At 29.6% G+C, this 26,112-nt stretch overlaps 1 protein-coding gene across 1 annotated transcript; it reads right to left on the bottom strand.

The window, feature by feature from the left end:
• Positions 1–9,043: 9,043 nt before the first annotated feature.
• Positions 9,044–10,821, bottom strand: LOC123291595 (glucose dehydrogenase [FAD, quinone]-like; the record flags this gene model as incomplete). Its single annotated transcript, XM_044871933.1, has 1 exon — positions 9,044–10,821. A coding segment is annotated over one exon (1,749 nt), but the record flags the coding sequence as incomplete, so codon positions are not given.
• Between the last annotated feature and the right edge of the window lie 15,291 nt (positions 10,822–26,112).

Below are 26,112 nucleotides of genomic sequence, written 5' to 3'. Positions count from 1 at the left end.
ATCGTTTTTTCCTTAATCCGACAAAACACATTTGTCAATAAGCTTTCAATTGTCTCTTCAAAAACATAAAACTCCTTAACAAAAATGTCATTTTATTTTATTATAAAAACTTACACCCCATAGATATCTAATAGTTTAACCACTTCAGCTCCCCCTCCCAATCTCCTTTCCAATTCTTCCCCGACCATTGTTTTCAACGTAAATTGATATAATAAGTTTTATTTTTTCATTTTAACAAATTCAGCAAAAAAAGACGGAAATTAGAAAGGGGATGAGGGAGAAACACAGTATGACACCATAATAACTTTATAAATAAGTCTTAAACAGTTTATTTTTATAATAAAAATTAGATATTTGAAATATGTAAAGTTAGCAAACTTTAAAAAAAGCTTTTTTCTGGCTTGGAACAAGTTTGATTTTCAACATCGACAGTTTTTCATCAAAAATCGTTATTAAAAATGGCATTAAGCCACCATATTCTCAGAAAGCATCTAAGAAAATTTTTGAAAGATGTCTGTTGTTTACGTGTTATTGACTTCGTTAGTCATAGTTTCAAAGACTCCCAACCATAAAACGACTAAAGAATTAAGTTAATATCTTAGTCTTCCTTCTTATCTCTGAATCTCCACGCTGCTCTTAGCATCTCAAATGCTATAATATCTCAAACTCATAGGATTGAGTTTGTGATATCCTGGTCTGTCCAGTCTTCTCTGGGTATCATGATGCCTAGATAGCAAAACTTCTATTTATTCAACCTTGGCATCTCCAGTTCTCAGAGAACTGTTATTTCGATTGTTCAGCCTCATTTATTTAGTTTTTCTTCTGCTGAGGGGGGTGCAGTGCAAAATGAAAGCAAGCATTGTCAGAACTGATACCACACGAGAAGCACGAGCTTTCAAATAGATAAAGAATCATCAAAATCGGTTCACCCTGTGAAACGTTCTGAGGTAACAAACATAAAAAAAAATTCAATCGAATTGAGAACCTCTTTCTTTTTGGTTTGAAGTTTAAAAACCAATGATTTTTCGCAGAGATAGAGCAATTTGAAATTATGATAAAATTTTGTGTGAAATTTTCCTTTTAATGCTTTGGTTCTGTATATTTAACCACAAAGTAACCGCCTTGACAACTTCACACACACTTACCATAAATAACTCCAAATAAAGTTTTTAATATTACTTTAAAATATCTATATATATTATGTATATAAAACGAACAATAATAGCCCACTTCATCGGGTGTTAATATTAAAGACTGAAGCCATAAATGCTTGTATATTATACCTATAATAATACTATGTTTATAATATGCATAACATACATAAGTCCGGAAGCCTCTTATTATCAAACCGACACACTACGAAATAACCAACAACAAGGAAAAACCTCTTATAATAAATGTATACCTTTGTAGAAGATAAACATCTAACCTTCATATAAGGTCCTTATAATAACCATAATATCTCTCTTCTAAGTGAATTCTACATACTAATTTAAAGATAGGTATATATGGTTTATTGGATAAACTGAATATGGAATATTTATAGGATAAAAGGGGAATATTTAGGATAACAAATGTACATAATAAATAAAAACAAATTTACATATTTTATAGAATTATTTAAGTAGGTAAAATTACATGTAAACTGCCAATAATAATATGGCGACGATATATTTGACTAAAACATATGGAAAGGCTAGCCTCATACGACTGCATGGAAAATTAGGTCAAATCTAAGAGCTTTATCTAATTCTCAAGAATTTTATTTCTTTGTCCAGTATTTAAGCATAGTGCTCGGCTGACGTTCATATAGTCCAGGAGCCACCAATTTTGAAAGCTCTTTGATTAATCTTTGTAAAACTTTCAATAATAATTAAAAGTTAATTCTTAGACGAATAAGATGAGCTGGGTTGGCGTGGATTTAATTGGCCGAAAATATTTTAAATAAATTATATATTATTAAATGTCCATAATTTTTTTTACCGTCATCGTGGATTTTAATCAATCTTCATAAATTTTGTGCGAAATATTATATTGATTAAAAAAAAACCGGTCTACCAAAGATTTTTAATCGGAAAGGTCCGGCATACCTATTTGAATGGTGTGATAAGGGATAAAATTTATCCATTATCACGGTAACCTTTTTTTATCGCGTTATAATATCAGATTCAAAAAATATCCTTGTATGCGTGCTTACAAACACGTTTGGACTCCACAAGTCCACATTCTCCTTTCGTGAATAGCTCCATCTCATAAATTGTCACAGTTTTACATTAAAAATAAAACTATTTTTCAATTAGGTGATTAATTTTGAGCTTCTTTGATTTTGGGATCAGAACAACTATTTTTTTGCAATTAAATTTATTTAAAAATCTACCATCTGTGTCTCTCTTGCAAGCCAATACTAAACGAATTCAATTATGAAACACTTAAAAAAGATGAGTAGCAAATATCGATAAAATAAACAAAATATCACCCATTAAAATCAGTTATAAAAATTTTCTACGAACGTGGACGAAATGAATATAAACATTTTATATAAAATCAGACAAAAAAACTGTTGAAAAATTAATGGCACTCAATTTAACCCATTTTGACCTCTTTATACGAAGTTCAGATTGTACGGACATCATGAGTGCCACGTTAAACTTGTAAGATCTTAGTAAAAGTGTGCTTACAGTGTGATAGTCTAAGAGCTGAGTGACTTTTTTGAGTACATATTTGAGGCACATTGAAAATATTAAAGTTGATAGCTTGCGAATGTGTGAATGGTGAAATCGACTATGCAAAAAATGTTCTTGAGGCACTTTGAAACTTACATCATTTTAAAGTCTTATAATCAATTAGACGAGTTATCATCACCTGGCATGATTTGGTGGATTTGGTGCAATTAAATCATCTGCCAGGCTATTTTAGCCCCTACCAAATCATGCCAGGCAATAATATTTCGTACGATTGAATATTAGACTTTAAAATGGTGTAGGTTTTAAAGTGCCTCAAGAACATTTTTTGCATACTTTTGGCTGCTCCCAGCCAGGTTGACGATTTCACCATCCACACATTCGCAAGTTATCAACTTGAATATTTTCAATGTGCCTCAAATATGTACTCAAAAAAGCCACTCAGCTCTTTAGCTATGATCTTTCGTAACAGTTTACTTTGCCTACAAAGAAACAACTCTGACTAATAATCAACTTTTCCCATAACATTTATATGTAACTTCTGTTAATTTTTATAGATTTGGAGATATATTTAAGAATGACGCGTCGAACATTCAACACAATTATAAAAAATAATATTCTATTGAAAAATAAAATAAACTCTTGTATATTTGAGACATTAATATTCATTCGGATAAACTTTTTAAATTAAGTAACATGATATTGTGTGTTTAAATATAAAAATCGTTTATTGTAACGAACGAACCTTTTTTTATCCATTAATAGTTCCCATAAAATAATGGTATCCCATATAAAGAGTATCACAATAACATCATCATTGCACAAAACCATACTACGGCAGAGAAGAAAACGATATCTATAACCCATTCTATTTACCTTGGCAATGCTTCTAACTAGAATAGAGGATGATCTAGTCACTTTATTATTATTTTTTTATAAATAAAATAAATAATTAAAAAAATCAAAAACCTGACTGCGTTAAATAAAATCTGAAAAAAAAAGTCCAGTAATGTAAATAGGGACTTTAACAGTCGAGGCCCATTATTGGAAAGATTAAGTCAGTCTAAGTTTAAAGAAACCAGTAATTTACTATCAATCGAAAGTAAGAAAATGCATTCCGCGGAAGACTTTGAAAATTGGAAAGCGACTTGCGATTTTTTATGAATGTGGAAACCTTCAAAGCTATCCTTATTTTGTAATTATGTTCCTCATCGCAAGTTCTGATTTGTTTGCTGGTGGGGAGGTAAAATCAAAAAAAGTGCAACAAAAGAATCGACAACCAAAACCGACTATTTTCATCTAATTTACCTAGGAAACTAAAACTTTTTCAATCTACTCAGCTTGCCATGAATTTTGAGAATACGCAAAAATGTTTTTATAATTTGTCAATTTGTATTTTTGTCGATATCTGTATGCTTTTTCACTTAAAAATATGAGTTGTGTAAATGATTTATCAGAAGTTAAATATGGTGGAGATAATTTAAAGTACAAGGAACTTTCGTGTTATGTGATACTAAGTATTTTGATCAGACCAAGTGTAGACATAATGTACGCACATACTGAGTTCACTACTAACTTTAAAGAATAAAACAAGTATTTAACTTCTAAAATTAATATTATAAATTTTCAGAAAAATGTGTTGTAAATGAAGAAGTAAGCGCTACACTTTTGTACAAGGTACGAAAGGAACATAGTTCCTACTGGGTGTACCAAGACAACTCTCGTTCTATTTATCAAAGTTCAATCAGAATCAAAATTAAAGTAGAAATTCTGGATTTCAATTATTATCGGTATTTTAATTTTATCTTTCTCGCGGTTTATGTTGTAAATCAAATTTTTTTTCGGTCCTTTAGGGGAAGATTTTGTACATTAATATTTCTATAATCATGTTATAAAGTTACCATATGATATATTAATATATTTCAAAGAATACGTAATAAAAGTAAAAACGAAAATGTATCCAAATGACCGAAGGGTATTATAAGATCAAAGTATAAGGTCAATATTATATCACATTGTACCTACACAATGAAGTGCCTTGTACTTGTAAAGATGATACTGTTGGCTTATACGCCTTACACAAAAATATTATACACATATTAATATGATGTTTTGAGCTTTAGAGATATTTCGAATATTTCATTCCGTGAAAAAAGGTGAGGATAAAGTTCTTTTAGTACTGAAAACGGTTTATTCGTTTAGCTACGATTCCACAGACAGCCAGACAGACACACATAGCGGTTATTTCTTAAAAATTATTTTGAAAAATGACTAAGAGTGCCAGATGCCAGATCATTTTCCTTCTATCTTTCACAAAAATACTTTCCATCGTTTCCAAATAGCCACCATAAAGTCGCAAGTATGTCATCTACGTAGCTGTATGGATGATTTATGCGAATGAGATATGGGAAATTATTGGTTAAAAAAAATACAATTATCAACGAACAGCGCTGTGACAATTAATTTTCAGCAATTACGTAATTCAACATATGAACTCATCACCATAGTGTAACAAATACTTTGATATTTTGCGTTTCCGAGTCTACAATAATATTTTTATACATACTGTATTTATATATTCAGGTATCATCTAGCTTCGGTATATTTAAGTACTTGTAATAACTACTATACGAACATTTTCCTAAAACTCATCCCGTATAATCCAGCGAACAGTCAAGATAGGATGTTGTTATACAACATTTGTGGCATGATAGCGATGATTATCATTGTGGTTTAGTATATCCCATATACCTTATACCTTAAAAAGAGAAGAAAGAGTCAGAAGGTTTATTACCGTTCTTCTATAACCATAAAATAAATGTGTTGTTTTAGTTTAATTTTCATTGTGAGAAAATTATGTGGAACTTTTTCTATAATTGAAAAATTGATTGATGAAACCAAAAGTCGATTTTCCGATAGGTCATCCTTCATATCTTTATTGTTTATTTTGTACAAAATATCTTAATTGGATTCATTATTCACATAAAGCTTTTTACTTTTCACATGAATTAGACGACATGTTTGCTGACATATGTGATTCTAAACAACTTAGGGCAGCTTGGGCTAAGACAAAACTTAAAGAAGTGAGTCTAATTCTTAAGGAAAACGACATCGATCGGTGGTAAGAGAAATTTATGGCGTCTTACATTTGTTCACGTAAAACAAACACTTAACTACTTGTTTTGGCTAAAGAAAAAGATAAATTTGCATGTATGTTTTAAAGCTTTGGTGCTGTCGATATGCTCAAAGGTAATTTATCGGAATGAATTCATTCGAAACTACACTAGTCGGAAAAAAATGGCCGAGGCATAATTTGATGGTATTTCTTTACAAAAATAAGAAATAAAGATTGATGAGTAACTTGAACTTTGACTGTGACGATGTTTGAACGAAACAACAAAATTGAGAGTCGAAGCAAGAAACTATCGCTGGATGTATCTATTCAGAATCATATCAGCCGAAGGTTGTATGATTGGTAATTTTTTTTCAGCGATGAGGATTCATGTTTAAAGTTTCATTATCAGTTCGAATTGAAATAGTAATATTTCGAGACCATTTAGAATTAAACTAGCTTGATACACACCCGCTACTGCTATGTCTCGGTACCTACATCTTTATTGATTGGACTACATACAATAAATAATAAGAGCCTTTATTATAGAAACGTAATTTAAAGTGAATTTAGTTATAGTTCACTTAAATTTAGACAAATATATCCCTGCAAATAACAATAATTTGAGTGCAAAGATTAGAAAACCATGTACCTTCTCCCAATGCTGTTTGAATATAAATGTCTATAACTAAGGTATAGTTGAATCGATTTGAAGAGACTATTAAGTTTAAATGTTTTAACAACATTGATGCCTATTCTGTTGTATGACAACGAAATTCGGGGGGTTTGGGGGTTTCACAAACGGAAATGTAAATTTTTATTCGCTTTTTATAAAGAGTTGTTATATGTTTTAAGTTTTTATAAAGAATTATCAAGATCAACACCAAACTCTGCTGTGAGTAGTTTCGACTATGGTTGTTATACTACAAGTGTTAGAGGTTTCAAAGATCTTTAAAGCAGTATAGATCAAAGGCAGAAAACGATACAAAAAGTATGCCTGAGAGAGGGCGTAATGAGCATGACTGGAATGATGAATGATTTGAAATTGAATGAATTGAGTGTGGGCTCTGACGAAAATGTGACGAGTAAGACTAAAATTCGCGCTATTATCAACGAATCCACAATAATTAAAGCTATAAAAAGGGCACAGGAAAAATTGAGCTTGGCGAATAATTGCTAGCTAGATCACTATGTTAATGAAGGTAAGTACACGTATTTAACAGAGAGCAACGCCGTATCATTTCGACTTTTAAACAGTAAAGATTTATATGGCAGGAGTGTTTGCTTGAAAGTATAATACATTTTATGGATTCCCCTACTTGTAACAAATGATTTGAAATTTTTGTTATTATCTCCCAGCTTAGTACGGCTCTACAAAATAATTCATGTATAACAGAATCAGACCATCAAGAAAATTAACCTACGTCGATAGTTCTGTGAATATTAAAATTGATTCAGTTTACATAGGATATTCAAAATTGCTAATACAAATACAAATAGTAATAATTGCAAAGAAAATATTTTAGCAAAATTGAACATTTCTATTAACAAATAAAATAGATTTGAGGTTAGTTTTGACATGATTTAAACATTATTTTTGTTGTTTCTCAAACATTTATTATTCACATTTCTGCATGGTGATCGTTTTTATACCATGTATATATGAAATATACATAGTATATTAAGTTTAGTCCCAAGTTTGTAACGCTTAAAAATATTGATGCTAGGAAAAAAATTTTGTCATAGGTGTTCATAAAATCACCTAATTAATCCATTTCCGGTTGTCCGTCCGTCCGTCCGTCTGTGGACACGATAACTCAAAAACGAAAAAAGATATCGACCTGAAATTTTTACAGCGTACTCAGGACGTAAAAAGTGAAGTCAAGTTCGTAAATGAGCATCATAGGTCAATTAGGTCCTGGGTCCGTAGGACCCATCTTGTAAACCGTTAGAGATAGAACAAAAGTTTAAATGTAAAAAATGTTCCTTATCAAAAATTAAACAAATTTTGTTTGAAACATTTTTTCGTAAACATCACTGTTTACCCGTGAGTGCGCCAACTAGGCGGAAATTTTAAAATATGTACTATACTTGATTATCAGTTATGTATGTGTCACATGTTTGTATGTGTAATGTGATAAAGGAATCAACACTGACTATGCATGGTATTTCAACAATTAACTCAGTCAATTGTTTGTTTTCAATTGTTAATATTAGTTCCTATTTGTTTTTATTTATGTAGAGCAGAGATAGATACCAAATATCTGTGAAATATCTTTATAATCCTGGTTTATATATTTTGTGTAGTTTCCTATACCTAGTAACTATAACAGATAACAGTCGATTTAACTATAACAGATAACAGTCGATATTTTGGGATACTTGCCAAACAAGATATTTTGTGAATGTTTTCAAATAATAAAAACCAGTTTTCTTGAAGTATTATTTCGTTTCTTTCAATTTGTACACATTAAAATACGTAATGTGCGTTAATTTAGTGTTTCATCGAGGCTACGAGACAAAACTCACACACAATTCATTCAATTTCAAATCATTTATCATTCCAATCATGCCTTTTGAATGAAACTTGGTCAATTTTGAAGTTACAAATGTAAAGATGAGCTTGGTTCACCACAAAAGACTAAAGTTTTCTGTATTACTATCTTCAAAAAATTCCTTCTTCAAGATGGTGAAAGTTTATATGAAACTATGCCATTTTTGAAGTAAGAAATACAAAACTTGATATATGAGCTCATGGTTTGAGACAAATTTTACATTTTTCATAAAACTTCATTCTTTAAGAGGGTCAAATTGGGGATGAAAGTTTGTATGAAACTCTGTAATTTTGGTAGTGAAAAGGGGATGATAGTTTGAATGAAAAATTGTCATTTTTGAATTAACTGCTTACCCAATTTTAAAAATTATTTCATATATAATAAGTTACAATGCAGAGTTTCTGAGATATCGCAATATTTGGATCGATTTGAGCCCGTATCTCAAAAACTATTCGACCAGTCATCAAATGCACCCGATTTTTGTATTTTTGGGTCAAAATTACCTTATATACTGAGTTTTATCAAAATTGAAGATCTTAAGAGGTACAAGAATAATGATAGAACAAACTTAAAGAAAAAAAAAGGTTAAAAAGATGTAAAAAATAATTTTGATTTGATTCAGAAATAAAAATTTTTAATTGGTTGTTTCCAAACGGATTATATTAATAAAAACAGAAATTTTGAAGTGTGTTATATTTTATTAATGCCCAAAACTGAATGTAATTTACGTTTTATGTTCGTCGATAGGATTATAGGCCCAGTTACCATTTCGTGGTATTGGATATCCCCAATCTTCTTTAATCATATCAGCACCTTTTTCTGCTACCATATAAGTTGGTCCATTTGTGTGTCCTGAAGGTATTTCGTGCATAATACTTACATCAATAACACGTAAATTTTTCACACCAATAACACGTAATCTTGGATCAACAACACTGGTTGGATCACTTGCTGGTCCCATTCTACAAGTTCCACTTTGATGGTAAATGTTAAATGTCATTTCGCGTGACAAACATGCTAAATATTCATCGGATCTAATTGGGAATGGTTCGCAAGCTGGTAACGGTAAACGTAATAAACGTGATTTGATTCTTTTCATAACTGGGCTATCGTTAATTTCAAGCATTCTTCGACCAGCCTGTACCATTGTGGCTAAGTCTCGTTCATCAGCAAAATAATTAGGTTCAATTAGTGGATAGTCAAGTGGATTCTTGGACTTCAACTTTATACGACCTCTGCTGTATGGTTTCAACACCATGGGTAAACAAAGCCATATAGATGTGGCTAAATACGGTTCCAAAAATGCTGCAATTGGTGTATTTAAGAAGAAATTCATCATGATTTGTTGTGATACAACTAACAATTCAACTTTTGGAATACCATCCTTATCCGGATCTATTAATCCAATAACTTCACAACCACCTGGTACGGATAAAGGTCCGGTATGATGGTTAAAATATTCGGTGATGATTGTATCATTTCGAATTAAATCCAATGGTGTAGTTGTTGAGGATCCTTCAGTTACAAATATCAAACCACCAAGAGCAATATGGTCTTGAAGATTGTAACCGACTGATGAGTTTTGGATAACTGGAATTCCTAGTGATCTTAAATGATGTGCTGGTCCAATACCAGATAACATTAATAATTGAGGGGAGTTCATTGCACCTCCACTTACAATCACTTCCTTTCTTGCAAGGACTCGGCGTGTGATGCCATTATTCAAAAATTGGACTCCATAAGCGGTTTTGGTTTTCTTGTTTATTAAAATTTTGGTAACCAAACTGTTTTTCTTGACATGTAAATTTGGACGTTTATTTGCAATTGGATGTAAATATGCTCGGCTTGAACTGTGACGAGTACCGTGTTTTAATGTTGCAGGCATTCGAGAAAATCCTTTGTTATCAGCTTTATTCACATTTCCATATTTATATCCCAAATTTAAAAAGCCTTTGGAAATTTCTTTGGCAATTGGTGTTTCGTAGGGCGATAGTTCAACATGAACTGGACCTCCTTTGCCATTTTCTTCAGGGTCAAAGTATTCATCGATTTTAAAATTTTCCAATTTTTTAAAATATGGTAAAACTTCTTTATAGCTCCATCCTTTACATCCAGCTTCGGCCCAACGATCATAATCTTTTTTATGTCCGCGTGAATAGATCATGAAGTTTAATACACTTGATCCACCCATAACTTTACCACGGGGATAAAAACATCGACCACCTGGCTGGCCCGTACAACAACGACCGTCTGGTTCTGACATGTATGCCCAATCAGCAGGAGAACCTTGTAAATTAGGTGCCATCATTGGTATGTCCATCATAAATTCTTCAGGTCCTCCGGCTTCAATTAATAATACTGTATTATCTTTTAATTCAGACAATCGGGCAGCTAAAGCACAGCCGGCTGTACCTGCACCAACGATAATAAAATCATATTCCGGATCAATATCTCTTGTGTCAGCAGGTTCATTAATTAATTGATTCCGACTGTCTCGTAGAAATGATCGCATCGCTTCTATTAAGTGAATTTGTGCATTGCAGTAGTAAACTGAAGCACATGCTAGAAATAAAATTAAAAATGTGGAACGGAGATCCATTTTGTATGGATTTTCGTTAACTGAAACAAAAGATAAAAGAAAATGTATAGCAAATTGTATTAGATTGTTCAGTAGCTAATTAGAATAAATTATCATAACATAAACATACTAAAGAAATAAAACGACAAGAGACTTTTGACAAAAATGATTTAGTCCCTTTATCATGTGACGCTATTCATAAATGCTCCCTTAGTGGCGTAGTTATGCTTATTATTAGTTTTATAAGTGTTTTTTTCCGTAAATGTTAGAAGCTTAAATACGACGTTACCTAATTTGCTTATTTGAAAACGCAGTACTATCAAAAAAAGTATACTCGACAAAAGGAGGCCACTTACGAAGTTTTCAGTATGTATTGATTATTTAACAAAAAGTACTATCCAGATAACTTACTAGGCTCGAAATTTAAAAATAAAAAAGTAAACATTTTAAAATAAGAGCTATGGTGTCATTTTGTTTTTAAATATTAGCTTAATTTTACAAGATAAGGAAAATCTTTATTTTCGATTACTTACATATACTTGTTTTTTTAACCAAATCACCAATTTAACATATTTCCTCCCCACTCGATGGAAATATAAATTAATGAAATTTATTGGGATGAATCCTTGTTGAGTGAAATGTGGATTTTTTAATCACTGGTCGAGGTAGACAAGGTATCATTTTATATACTAGAAAATTATTACAAATAGTATTATCATTATGTCTTTATTTAATAATTATAAAAAAAAAAAAGAATATTAAATAAATATATTTCTTCTGATATCCACTATTTGATAATCGATAAGGGAATTGACCTCAAGATAGGTGATCATGTAACAAGAAGGTAATTATTTAATTCCGTACCACATAGAATTGTTCAAATTATTGATAAAAGAAATTATTGAAATCAGCTAATTCATATTAAAATCAATCAAAGTTATAAAAAATGAAGTCAAGTGGATAATGCAAGTTGTATTTTGCTAGTGATTTGTTTGTGTTAGTGATGGGAGCGGAGTAATTTCTGAGATTCTAAGAGCAGAGTAATTTCTGAGATATCGCTAAAAATTTCAGAAAAAAGGTAGATATCTCATAAACGACTCGCCTTATCGTTTAATGAACCCGATTTTTGAATTTTGTGGGTCAAAATTACTTTATAAACTGATTTTTATCAAAATCGGAAATGTAATTTTTTTTTAGATTTTTTGCAATTTTAATGAGGGGTACCCCTTAAAAAAAATCGAAAAAATCGTAAAAAAATTTTTCTCTCGGATTTTGATAAAACTCAGTTTATTAGGTAATATTGACCCAAAAAAATCAAAAATCGGGTACATTTACCGATCAGACTAGTAATTTCTGAGATATCGCTTAAAATCTCAGAAAAAAGGTAGATATCTCAGAAACGACTCGTCTTACCGTTAAATGAACCCGATTTTTGAATTTTGTGGGTCAAAATTACTTTATAAAATGATTTTTATCAAAATCGGAAATGTAATTTTTTTTTCGATTTTTTTCAATTTTATTAAGGGGTACCCCTTAAAAAAAATCGAAAAAAGCGTAAAAAAATTTTTCTCTCGGATTTTGATAAAACTCAGTTTATTAGGTAATATTGACCCACAAAATTCAAAAATCGGGTACATTTACCGATAAGACTAGTAATTTCTGAGATATCGATTAAAATTTCAGAAAAAAGGTAGATATCTCAGAAACGACTCGTCTTATCGTTAAATAAACCCAATTTTTGAATTGCAAAAACAATGGAATTTATATTTATATATATTTATATTCTTAAAATAAATAATAATATTTAATGAAACGTCATTGTTTAAGAAAACTCATAAAAATTATCAAAATAAACGTCGCTTCAAAAATTCATGTTATTCCGTTAGATTCCGAGGTGAATCCCTAAGATGATTAGCATATTTTACCTAAAATTTTTCATTATTATTATATTTTTTAAATTCAGTATTATCAGAAATTAACAGAGGGAGTCGGCAATAGCGATTCTCATTTCGTTTCCTCAATACTTCTTCTGGTATAGCCTGCTAAATATCATTAAAAATAAGTATCAAGTACGGTATTCCGATTTGTTCATGTTTAATCGAATCCGTTCATAATTATTATAATAGATTTTTTACTGTTTTATCTCCATAATAAAATCCAGTATTCATTTCATAATGTTATTACGTCCTTGATAATGTAAGAACCGTGCGTAATGGCTAGCAACTGTCGTCTACCAGTCTGCAAATAAATTTCTTTCTAGTGGTAAATAAATTATAGATAGCATGAGATCATACCACTTTTTTTACTTTAAAACCTTTCCTAATAGATCTTTTAATAAATAATGTTCGCATGTCACTGAATATGGAAAAACATACGTTTGTAGCTCTGTAATTTTCCTCGATAGCTTTGGAATTTCACTAGTTCATTTTCTGGAAACCAAATAAATTTACTTCTTGTTATAAAAATTAATTTGGGATTCTCTTATTGAACACTTTACATTTTACGACATGTCTTCAAAGTAAGTAAATCTCAACGAATTTCCTAAAGTTTTCTTACATGCTTTAATGTGAAACAGTAAAATTTTCCGCCGGTCTTAAATGACTCTCACATGTTCCCCTGGCCATAGACCTTATACAAAATTACATATTTTAAAGGGTATAAAACCACTGTAGATATCACAATAAAATATATACGTGTCATAAAAATTATAATTCTATTTTCGGAGTGAAAACAATAATCAGAAAGATAAAATTTTTCACATAAATTACTAAAATTTTTCTGATAAATTATTATTTATTTTATTAGGCAATAAAATTTACAAACTGAATTTATTTCACTTTAAACATGAAAGGTTTGAAATATTAATAATAATTTATGTTGATTGTCAAATAAATATTATAAAAAATAAATATTTTTATTAAAAAAATAAAAATACTTCAATTATTATTAATTATACAAAATTATCAAATATTTGATCGGAAAAATTCACTTCTTTTTTGACATCTTTGTAAACTTCCTGGTAGGGACTTTTACTCCGAAAAAAAAAAATTGCAAGTTATTCTGGCATTTTAGAGGTGTCTTCCATACGAAAAGATCACAATGTGTTGCCACATTTTTTCCGGCTGCTCTTAAATTATCCGATCAATTTGCAATTTTAATAAAAAAATACACATATCGTTTAAAGTAGGTATTCCAGTATGAATAGTATGAATCCAATCGTCTTCAAAATTCAGGTCAATAAATGGATAGATTCATGATAAGTCTAGGTTTAATAATAACATATGTTATATTTGTAAATCTGGGTACCTTTCCTGTAAAACCAGGTATAAAAAAGGAATAATTTGTTTATGTTTTTTAATCAACAGGTGCAAAAATCCCATTATAATATCGTTTTACTATTATCAGTACAGCTGTAATTGATTCATTTCACTTATTCGTTACACCTATCTACAGAACATAAATACAGGTAGATCGTTCACATTCCATAACCTTATATTTACGTGAAAATCGTTCACATTTAACAACCGATTAACCAAAATACCGAAACTGAAATCCATGAAAAAGTTACATTTTTTTGGGCTTACGGTGCGTTTCTCAGAGGACGTACTTTTATTTTTTAGATATCATGGAAGGGTTATTGTAAAGTTAAATCCAAGTTTAAGAGGTTGTAGCACTTGTGGAAAGAAAGCTGTGGAGTTATGTGTGGATGTCGGAAAGGAGGCCTCATATGTGCCTCCCTTGTTCTGGGGAAACTTGCAGCAACACAGTGAAAATCTCAAAATTAATTGAAGAAATCGATTTTGAAGATGAACCACTGACGTCCACTTTTTAATAAAAACATTTTTAATTAAAAAAAACTTCCTTTTTAGCCTCCATGCTATTATTCGTTGGGTGCGTTGAGGTGAAGGGGATCGCTGCGCTACCATATTATAAAATTTGTAATAAATCATTACTCATTAAAAATATGAGTAATTTTTAATTGTTTTCGTGTGAATGGTTGGTAGAAAATAAGAGGTAAACTCAATATAATTACAATTTGTTAGAAAAATAGTATTAAATTTTCAATGTAAACAATATATGTATACATAAAATCTCTAGACATATCCACCCATAAAATTATATTTATAAAGTAGTATATCGTTACCATAGAAACGTCTAAAATAAAACTCATGCACGGTGCGAATAGCTCAAGAATAAAAAATTCAATAAATATTAAGGTGTTATTATTATTTTTTAATTTCCGCAATATTTGGTTCGAATCATTTAAAATTGTAAAAACTCACCTGTTTACACTGAAATGATTTTTATATGTATATATGTTTTTAAAATAAACGATTATCATTAAATTGAATGCTTTTTATGCGAGTATTGATTTTAATTTATTATAAAAATAATTTATAATAATGCATTCACTCGTTAATATCGGTAACATAGTGGTTTTTTTAATAATAAACACATTTAATAATTCTCTGTGAACATCTCTATTATATTATAAATGCGAAAGTAAGGATGTTTGTGTGTTTGTCTGTTACGCTTTCACGTTAAAACTAGCGAATGGTTAACTGTACAGCAATATAGCTTATACCTCAGAATAACACATGAGATATAATTTATAGAGATATATATTAATAAAAAAAATTTAAAAATTAATTTAATTTGACATAACCATAAATTACAGATTTCTGTAAAAGTAGTCATTTGACATTACCATAAATTACAGATTTCTGTAAAAATAGTCAATATAAAATATTTCACGGCCATCTTTTCTCATATACTCAATGAATAATAATTGCGACTATTATACATTTAAAAAAATAGAAAACCATACATATATTTTACCTGTGTAAAACAATCCTTACCATTATTTCGTGTGTTAGAGAAAAGGGATAGTCGAGAGTAATTTTGATCTTTACTTTTAAACCCAACGAAGCGGGTGGGTATCATTCTAGTATATAATTGTATATAATATAAATTAGAGATTTTTAATAATTAAAAAAACAATTTTCAATTGGAATAGAATAAATTTTTTTAAGCGTGTGCCTATACAGTTTGTTTCAGAAGTCCTTAACCACCTTCTGAATGTATAAATATCTTGTTGGCTATGCCCCAATAATATTTTCAGGGGTGTACCCTGAATATAATCCTAAGTTGTCGAGAAAAACATTTAATCAAATATCTCGTGAAACCTGCAGGGTACGACACAAATAGAGATCATTTTGGTAGGCAATAACATTTGTTATAACTTTGATTTAAACCTTTTTTTCAGTATAATGCATGGGCTTTTATTTATAGCTCTCCAAACTGGTTTCAATATGGTTATTGCTAAATATTTAGTTAATAGTTTATTGACATTAAAAATGGTATTAACCAAGAAACTTTCCATAAATTTCATTCAAAACTTTTTGTTGTAATATTTTTTAGTTTGAGAGGTATAAAGCTGTTAATTTTTCAATATTATAATCGGGAAAACTTTCTTTTATAGATACAGGGCCTCAAACTCTTGGCAGAAACAGCAGTTATTCCTGTTTTTTTAGAACAGTTTTTGAAATTAATGATTCATTCCGTGTAGAATCATTTTAACAAACGCACATAATGAAATAGATCCAATATTATATCTAAATGAATGTGTGTATAGAGATTATATTATGTAAGTACAAAATTACATTCAAATGTATACGTAGAGTAATAACATACATTCGAAATAAATGTATAGGTAGCTCGAATACTATAAAACTTGGTCAAGTTTCAGAACATTTAACATACATCGAATTGGGTAGGTGAATATGTATGTATATACCCCGGTGCAGATAAGTGGAACAAACCAAAACACGATATAATTTATAGAAATCATCATATAGTTTGTAATCCAAAGGTATTTGTAATTGGAAACTGTTCATGTCAATCTCTCTGTATCTTCTGCGAGAAGAAAAACTATTTCTTAGCTTTTCTGATAAATTTGAAATCTTGCTTCATTTTACCCTGTATATATGTAATATTTATCAAGGTATACTAAGTTTAGTTCCAAATTTGTAACGCTTAAACTTAAAAATATTGATACTACAAACAAGAATTTGGTATAGGTGTTCATTAATTCACCTAATTAGTCCATTTCCGGTTATCTGTCTATCTGTCTGGAAACACGATTCAAAATTGAAAAGAGCTATCCAGCTGAAATTTTATAGCGTGTTCAGGACATAAAAAGTGAGGTTGAGTTTGTAAATGAGCTACATAGGTCCATTGGAACTTGGGTCAGTAGGACCAATCGTAAACCGTTGGAGATAGAACACAAGTTTAAGTATAAAGAATGTTCCATATAAAGAAAAGGAAACAGCTTTTGTTTGAAACATATTTTCGTAAACATCACTGTTTACCCGTGAGGACGCAAATTCTGTTATACCATTTATATAGTATGTATTATATAGAAATGTCAGTTATGTATGTGTGATCCCACAGTCATGTAATATAAACACGACTGTAGCTATTTAAGAGTGACTATCTTTTTTTACTTACATGACATAAAAACAAACGATTTGGTAAAAAAACACTGCCTATACATGGTATTTCAACAATTAACTCAGTCAATTGTTTGTTTTCACTTGTTTTAAAATGACAAGTGTTCTTAAATTAATAATTTTGGTACAATTTAATGTTAAATGTACCAGCACTACAATGAATGAAAAACTTGAATGTTCAAATACAAACTTATGAAACAAACATACTCTTCTTTTGTCGGGAAAAAATGAACAAAAAAATGAATCGAATTTGTCTTTTGAAAAATTTACAAGCAGTTAATTCGATGACTAACCATCTTGAGATACGAAAAGTCTGATGAAAGCTTTTTTTTGTTTTTGTAGTTTAATTCAAGTGAACAGTCTCTTATAAACGATATGAAATAACTATACCATAATTTTGTTAAATATATTTGTTCTGGAGGTTTACACATTTCACCTGATTATGTCAATAAAATATCACTGACGTGTGAGATTGAAGGATTTACCGCATCCGTAAATGATATTATTTTATCTTATACACAAATATATTTTATAACTTTTCATATTGGGGTTAAATGAGTGATATCATTTCGTTAATCTAACCGAAACCACCTACAATTTTAAAACCTAAAAACCATTTATTCTTAAGATTATAGTATTTTATATTATCCAAATAATTTTTGCGTAACAATATCTCTACGCGCTCTCATAAATTTTCTTATATTTTATAACTCAGTGATTGGTAAAATATTTCATAATTACAGACCTTTTTAAACCGACAGTTTAATGTCGTGAAGAACCGTGGTGAAGTTCTAGATTCAACTGTATACATCAATGCATTAATTATGGATTAGTTGGATAAATCTGACGAATTTTGATAATAATTCTGATAAATTGTTTCCAACGGCTAATTTTTTTAAATTTCTTCTGTAGTAAAAATACAGAAAAAGAGTTTTCCGGTTCCGGAACGATTCTACACACTCTTTGGTAACGTTTTCTTGAATATCTCTGCTTTTATTGATCGAATTGAGTAGATTTAGTCCAATAAATAACCTCAATTATGAGAAAAACGAAAAAACCTCGATTTTGAGAAAGTTACTCACGGTCTAAAAATGTACCGCTTAAGAAAGAACAGGCTGGAGAAATAATTTTAAGATTTTATTTTGTTCAATTTGTAATTTGTATATCAAATCTGAAGTAAAATTGCCTATAAATAAAAAGAGACTCTTATATATTATTTCTCTAGCATTTTTTAGGCTCGGGTACCTGTAATTCAAATTTAGAAAAGATCAAGAACATTTTGAAAGTGTATGCAGTTAAGATAACTTTTATTGTATTATATCCACCTAATTGAAATTGCCCTTTATTTTTGCTTGATGACATGTGCGGTAAATTTTGTATTGCTAAAATTTTTTACCTCATAGTGTGCGTAAATTTTATACGACCAAATAACACAACAGCAATAATGAACGTTGTACATTTAATTTGGAAACCATCAAAACATCAACCAAATTGTTTTATAACAACAATATCATACATTTATTGTTTATATTGTATTTGTTTAAAATGTTAGTGTTATATGTTATAACAAATAAACAAGTAAACAAACAAGCAAATATGGTTTAATTGTAAAACCAAAATAACAACTAATGCCTACATCTGTTTAAATTTATGTTGTATTTGAAGTATACACAGAATGTGAAGAATCAATGTATTTAAATCAAAACTGGATGTGTCAGCGTCTTAATTCAATTATAAACTCTCATACATCCCTTATTTTTTGTTTATCCAATTCTTGTGATATCTCAGAAACTCTGCATCCAACCATTAAATTAACCGGATTTTGATACTTTTTGGATCCAAATTACCCCATCAACCGAGTTTCATCAAATTCCAAATCCAAAAATTATCGTTTTTCTCGATTTTTTCGAAGGGGTACCCCTTAAAAAAATTGCAAAAAATCGAGAAATTTTGTTTAACTCCAATTTCGATAAAACTCAGTATATAAAGTAATTTTGACCCAAAAAGTTCAAAAATCGAGTGCATTTGATGTCTGGTCGAATAGTTTTTGAGATACGGACTAAAATCGATCCAAATATTGCGATATCTCAGAAACTCTGCATCCAACCATTAAATTAACCGGATTTTTATACTTTTTGGATCAAAATTACCCCATCCACCGAATTTCATCAAATTCCAAACCAAAAATTATTTTTCGTTTTTCTCGATTTTTTCAAAGGGGTACCCCTTAAAAAAAATGCAAAAATTCGAGAAATTTTGTTTAACTCCAATTTCGATAAAACTCAGTATATAAGGTAATTTTGACCCAAAAAGTTCAAAAATCGGGTGCATTTGATGTCTGGTCGAATAGTTTTTGAGATACGGGCTAAAATCGATCTAAATATTGCGATATCTCAGAAACTCTGCATCCAACCATTAAATTAACCGGATTTTTATACTTTTTGGATCAAAATTACCCCATCCACCGAATTTCATCAAATTCCAAACCAAAAATTATTTTTCGTTTTTCTCGATTTTTTCGAAGGGATAACCCTTAAAAAATTGCAAAAAATCGAGAAATTTTGTTTAACTCCAATTTTGATAAAACTCAGTAAAACAGATTATTTTCCCCGAAAAAGTACAAAAATCGGATGCATTTAATAACTGGTCGAATAGTTGTTGAGATACCGACTAAGAAGGATCCGATTATTGCGATACCTCAGAAAACAAAAATAATTCAAAGTTCTATCTTCAGTGGTTTTGAATTGAACTCTTCTTGCCTGTTTGAACTTTAAGTATATAGCTTCAAAACCATTACTTCAAATATTTCGTACAACGATCAAATATAGTTTTCGATTTATAAAGAAGAATTTATATCATACCGCTTGGGAGAAGAATGATTATTTTTTGAATATTGCAAATATTGTATATTAAAAAAACCTTGGTAACTTTATAAAATACATTGATCTATATTTGTCTATAAAATTATTAACATGGAGTTCCAATATACAAAATTCACATTGGGACCTTAGGGAATGAATTTCTAAAATCCCTTCTTAGTGCTCACTAACGTTACTTAAGGAAGGTGTGTACAAAATTCCAGGCTTCTAGACTCATTCATTTCAGCTGTGCGTTAATCGATCAGTCAGCATTCATTCATTCTTATAAATAGAGATATTATGTTGTTGAGTTTTTTCCTTAGTTTTTGTTCTTGTTCTGTAAAATTTAAATTTGAAACACAAGAAAACGTACACAATGATTTTATTATACAAAAACTTTGTAATTATATATAGTTCTAACACAAAACATAAATCTATTTCTATTACAATAACTTCACAATAAAACAATAATTTCAAACTAATAAATTATTAAATTAAATTACCCATAGTACAACAAAATATATTCGATATTTCTAGAAAACGTATTATTAAAGTAAGAAATATTTATTACCTAGTGTTTATGCTAGAATTATGTATAATAGTGGTCAACAGGTGTCAATTTCGAATTACATACGATTATAAACCGACGATTTGACCGACCTTGCAAGGATAGTCGATAAAACGATCTCATTGCTTTTTTTATCAAACAGTAAAATGTTAACTGTTCTTTTACATTGCATCAACGATTAGTATGAAAACTCAAATCAGTGGTAAATTCATCTAAATCAACACATTCAAGACCCGTTACATGATGGGGGGTCATTTTATCTATTATAACTTTACACACAAAATAGGGATCATTTAAACCTATATGAAGGAAGTTATTTTACCCGTAACGACATATTTGAATGTCGTCATAAAAATTGACCTTTAAATTTATTATACGCCTATGAAAATGTATTATAATATTATTAAAAGTCAACAAAAGCGTAAAAACAGCCAGCCGGAAAAACTAATAAAAAAAAAAGAAATTTAACGTTGAAATTTGTCTTACCATAAATCATAAGCAGTAAAATTAATATTTTGAAACGAAACACAAATTAGCTTATACATCACCATAAGTATTGTTGAACAATTAATCGCGCGGAAACTAAATATACTAGACGGCTTTAATGGTTTACTTAAAACAACGATGAATCAATTTACCTACCACTGAAAAAATGTTTATTTATATTCCAGTACTAATACAATACTTTTTAATTTATTTTCTTTACGAGTTTCCGAATAATAAGAAAAAAAAAATTATTTCCAATCATTTATAATCATAGGAATCAACCATTATTAAAAGAAAACAAGTGAAAACAAACAGTTCACTGAGTTAATTGTTGAAATACCATGCATAGACAGTGTTGATTACTTTATTAATTACATTAATTACATATTACACATACATACATGTCACACATACATAACTGATATTCCCATATAATACATGTTATACAATTTACACCTAATTTGCGCCCTCACGGGTAAACAGTGATGTTTACGAAAAAATGTTTCAAACAAAAGTTAGTTATTTTTTTATAAGGAATATTTTTTACATGAAACTTTTGTTCTATCTCTAACGGTTTACAAGATGGGTCCTACGGACCCAAGACCCAGGACCCAATTGAGCTAAGTTGCTCATTTCCGAACTCGACCTCACTTTTTACGTCCTGAGTATGCTGTAAAAATTTCAGCTTGATGTCTTTTTTCGTTTTTGAGTTATCGTGTTGAAAGACAGACGGGTAGACAACTGAAAATGAACTAATTAGGTGGTTTTATGGACACCTATATTTTTTTCATAGCATCAATATTTTTAAGCGTTACAAATGTGGGACTAAACTTAGTATACCTTGCATATTACATATATGCATGGTATAAAAATATCACCCAACAAACCTCCACACATTTTTATTCATTCCTGTAACAATTCATATAGAAATGATTCAATTTAATTTAATTTTTTTTTTTTTTTTTTGTTCTTTATATTTCACGATTGTTTGATGGGAACTTAGTTTTTATTTCTTCTCCGAGAAAGAGGATGAAATACTCTTTTCTATCTTAACTAATTCAATTATTTTGTGCGGTGAAGGGCCACGCCATGTACTTTTAAGTTTTTTTGTCCATATATAAAGTGAAAAAGTTCATTAATAATATTCTTTTTTTTTCTTAATTTAAGAATAGTACAGTTTTTATAAATTTTAATGTGGCTTTTATTTTGTTGAATTTTTCAGTTAATTAATTTTATTACGTCTTTTAAATTTTATTTCCAATCAATGTAATATTGAAAAAGATTCCTAATCGATGTAACTTCGTTGTTGCTTCACCGTCTACATTTCAATTTCTTCATTTAAGTCATTAACAGATATAACAATCTAGAGTTTCGGGTTTAAAGAGGAAAACATTACTTTATCTATATTTATCTTATATTTAAAATAAAACTAAGTGTACAAAAATTCAGTTAAATTTAAATCTTCTCATTTGCATATCTATACAAGAGGGGTATATACAACGTGTTCTTTTTTTGTCTGCAGAAATCTAGCTTCAAAAAATAAGCTCATCAAGAGCAACAAAAAAACTCTTTTCCAAATTTGGATCTGAGGCCTAGTTTGGGAGATACGAGTATGGCAAAAATTGATACATTTGTTCATTCGCTAACTATCATTCGATAACCAGTAGCCAATGATAATCAGTAGATATTAGTAAGTTTCATTTAAAATATTTAGACTAGATGATAATCGCATAATGATTTTACGTTTTGTCCGCATTAGATATCCAAAACATCAACAAATTCTTCAAAAATATCAGTTTAAAAAATTTTTAGAGTCTAAATTTCCTATTATATTTATTTTGAATGTTCACCGTTGTTAAATTCGTGTACGTATTCATGAAGCTATACCAATCTTCAACTAGTGTTAAAATAATTTAATCAATATCTCTGCTATAAATTACCTCCCAAACCGATACATATATCAACATCTATGTTATCTAAATGCCCTCAAAACTATAATTTTACTCAAAATATGTACATCAAGTTAATAATTATACCACTAATATTATTCTACATTCCATGGACAAGGAATAAAAGTTACATTCTTGTTTATACATTCGTGGTGAGAAAATGAGCATATGTGAAATTAACTGTATGTATGTTGAAATACATTAAATTTGGGGTAAGTCAGATTTAAATAATTGTTTTTTTTTTTTTTTTTAAGTTAGAAGCAACAAAATATACTAAATTTACCTCTAGGTAACTAGCATAGATAGGATTGACTCTAAACCTAAATATGGTTAACCCTTTTTGACTCGTTTTTTAACTCCCGAACTAAAAAAAAAAGGTCTTTTATAAGTTTGACCGCTATGTGAATGTGTCTGCCTGACATAGAAGTCAATCAGCGTTCCCTTATCACTAATCGCTTCTTCGAGTATATGTAGGAATACACTTACTGACTTTGTAAAGTATGTCGAGAATGACGATGGCGATACTTTATTGATAAACGATAAATTAGCCCTCAATGACTGATTTGCTTGATTTGGTTTATTTAAATTGTGTATGGTTCAATAGTTTTAATGTTATCAATATAATCGATATATTGTACTGATACAAACTATACATTCGAATAATAAAACAAAACAATTAAAATCGTAACCCGAAATCTCAACCAAACTGACGTTGTTGATGACTTCGAAAAGACTTCTTGTAAAAAGTAATAGGTAATTGTAATTTTTCCCTATGAGAAATCATTGTTGTGTATGGTAGCGCTCCATTTTAATTAGCCTCCAGCTGTCTGCTAATGAACAGTCAATTGTTTTTAATGTCAAATCGTTACACTACAAATGGCGCACAAATCCAAACCGGCGTTCTTATTGGAACACCCTTCAGTTATGGGTAATCTTGTAGCTTATCTCAATTTATGTCTTATATACTTAAAACTAAAGAAGTTTCCTTAAAACAACTACACTACTATCAATGATTCGTATTATATATGGTTGGATACAGTTTATCCTTAGCCTGTATCTTTAGTCCGTCTACATTTGATCTAATGAATGTTTACAAGACAATAACATTATAAATTGGTGGTTTAATTTAGGTTAGTAAATTACTAAATACTGTTCTACAATGAGTAAGAATATGATCAAATAGTACATAATCATATTAGTATAATATAGGTTAGGTAAGATTATATTGGGTGTCCACGAAGCACACACTTAGGCTATAGAGCCCATTGTGATACCATATATGTGTTTTACCACCTACGCTGATAATTTTATTTATCAGCTCCTCAATTATTTTGAGAGACTGAGTGCACCTCTTTCATACATAAACCATGCACTACACCTGCCCATTACAACTTTTAATTAATAGCGGGAATCGAACCCGCTATGCCTTGACCTACTGAGCAACTAGGGTTGATTGTTGGTTTACATTACTTCTATTTTTTTAATCTGGTGGTACCGTCATTGTTCTGAAAAGAAGGAAATGACATAATATTTAATTTTAAGATGAAAGTCAGAATGCTGAAGCACTAGAAAAAGTAAAAGTTTTAAATTTCTGTATTGGAAATTATAAAATAAATCATTTCACGGTGGATCAAAGAACAAAAACAATTGTTAACATTGAAAAATGGATTTCTATTTTATGTTACGTCCTAAAAGATTTAATAATTTTGTTCCGGTGGAACTGGACATGAAAAGGGCATATTTTAAAAGGAACGATGAAGTATAACGAGAAACTTGATAGCAACGATGAAAACTTCTCTTTCTAAACATGGTTGTTTTATACTCACATTCCTCTAAATATATTAGAAATAAAAAGATTTTGAAACATTTTAATTTGAAAACAAATAATTCAATTTCAAAAGTATTCAAACACTGAATTGAGAATAAACAAATGAGGGTAAATAAAGCTCATAATACATCGGTCTGCCAATGAATGAGATAGGTTTACCTTCCTTCCCATCTATGAAAACATTTTTATTTTAATTAAAATCACAGTTCTTCATTATGTAATGTGCTCAATGATCCAATATAGTTTAATTAAATTATCATTCTAGAAAACAAGTACATTTTTTTAAAGTTGTTTCTAATAAAACGAGTAAAAAAAAAAAGAAACAAAAAAATTCTTTTCATGTGATCAATAGAAGAGTAGTTCTTAAAATGCCGCCGAAATCTGTCCAAAATCTGGGGTTCCATTTATGATTTTGGACGGTACCAAAATACTCGAAAAATTGTTAAATGAATTCGGATTTGGTATTTTTTTGGGTCAACATTACAATATGTACCGTCTGTTATTCCATTCGGAAATTTCATTTTTATATTTGGTTAAAAATTAATATAAAGGCTAATTAGTACCCAAAGGATATGATAAATTACAGTAGACCAAGGACCATGAACGTCATTAAGACAGAATACAAAAGCTTTAATAAAGTTTGTAATATATCTACTATATTGTGTCAGATTTAAGTAAGTTCATAATCTCACACATATTGTATAAATGTAACGATTTATTATCATCTAATCTGTTAACGATATGACTTACATGGAAATGGTCTACTAAACATTATTATATAATTTTGAATCGTTATCAAATCGTTAAGACAAATACTTCGGCTTTTGAAACAATATTTATTTAGTTACTAACCAAGTCCTCTGTTTTATGAAATTACTAATAGAATAGTCCAAATTTCAGCGGACAATTTTATAATGTAAAATTTCAGTTTTCTTACCTACTGATTAAATTATCATAATTATAAGAAAAAGGCTTAAAGGCAGTT

This window comes from Chrysoperla carnea, chromosome 2 (genome assembly GCF_905475395.1).
Source record: "Chrysoperla carnea chromosome 2, inChrCarn1.1, whole genome shotgun sequence".
Classification (NCBI taxonomy): Eukaryota; Metazoa; Arthropoda; class Insecta; order Neuroptera; family Chrysopidae; genus Chrysoperla; species Chrysoperla carnea.
Note: the sequence above shows the minus strand (reverse complement) of the source record. Positions and strands in the feature narration are given on the sequence as shown.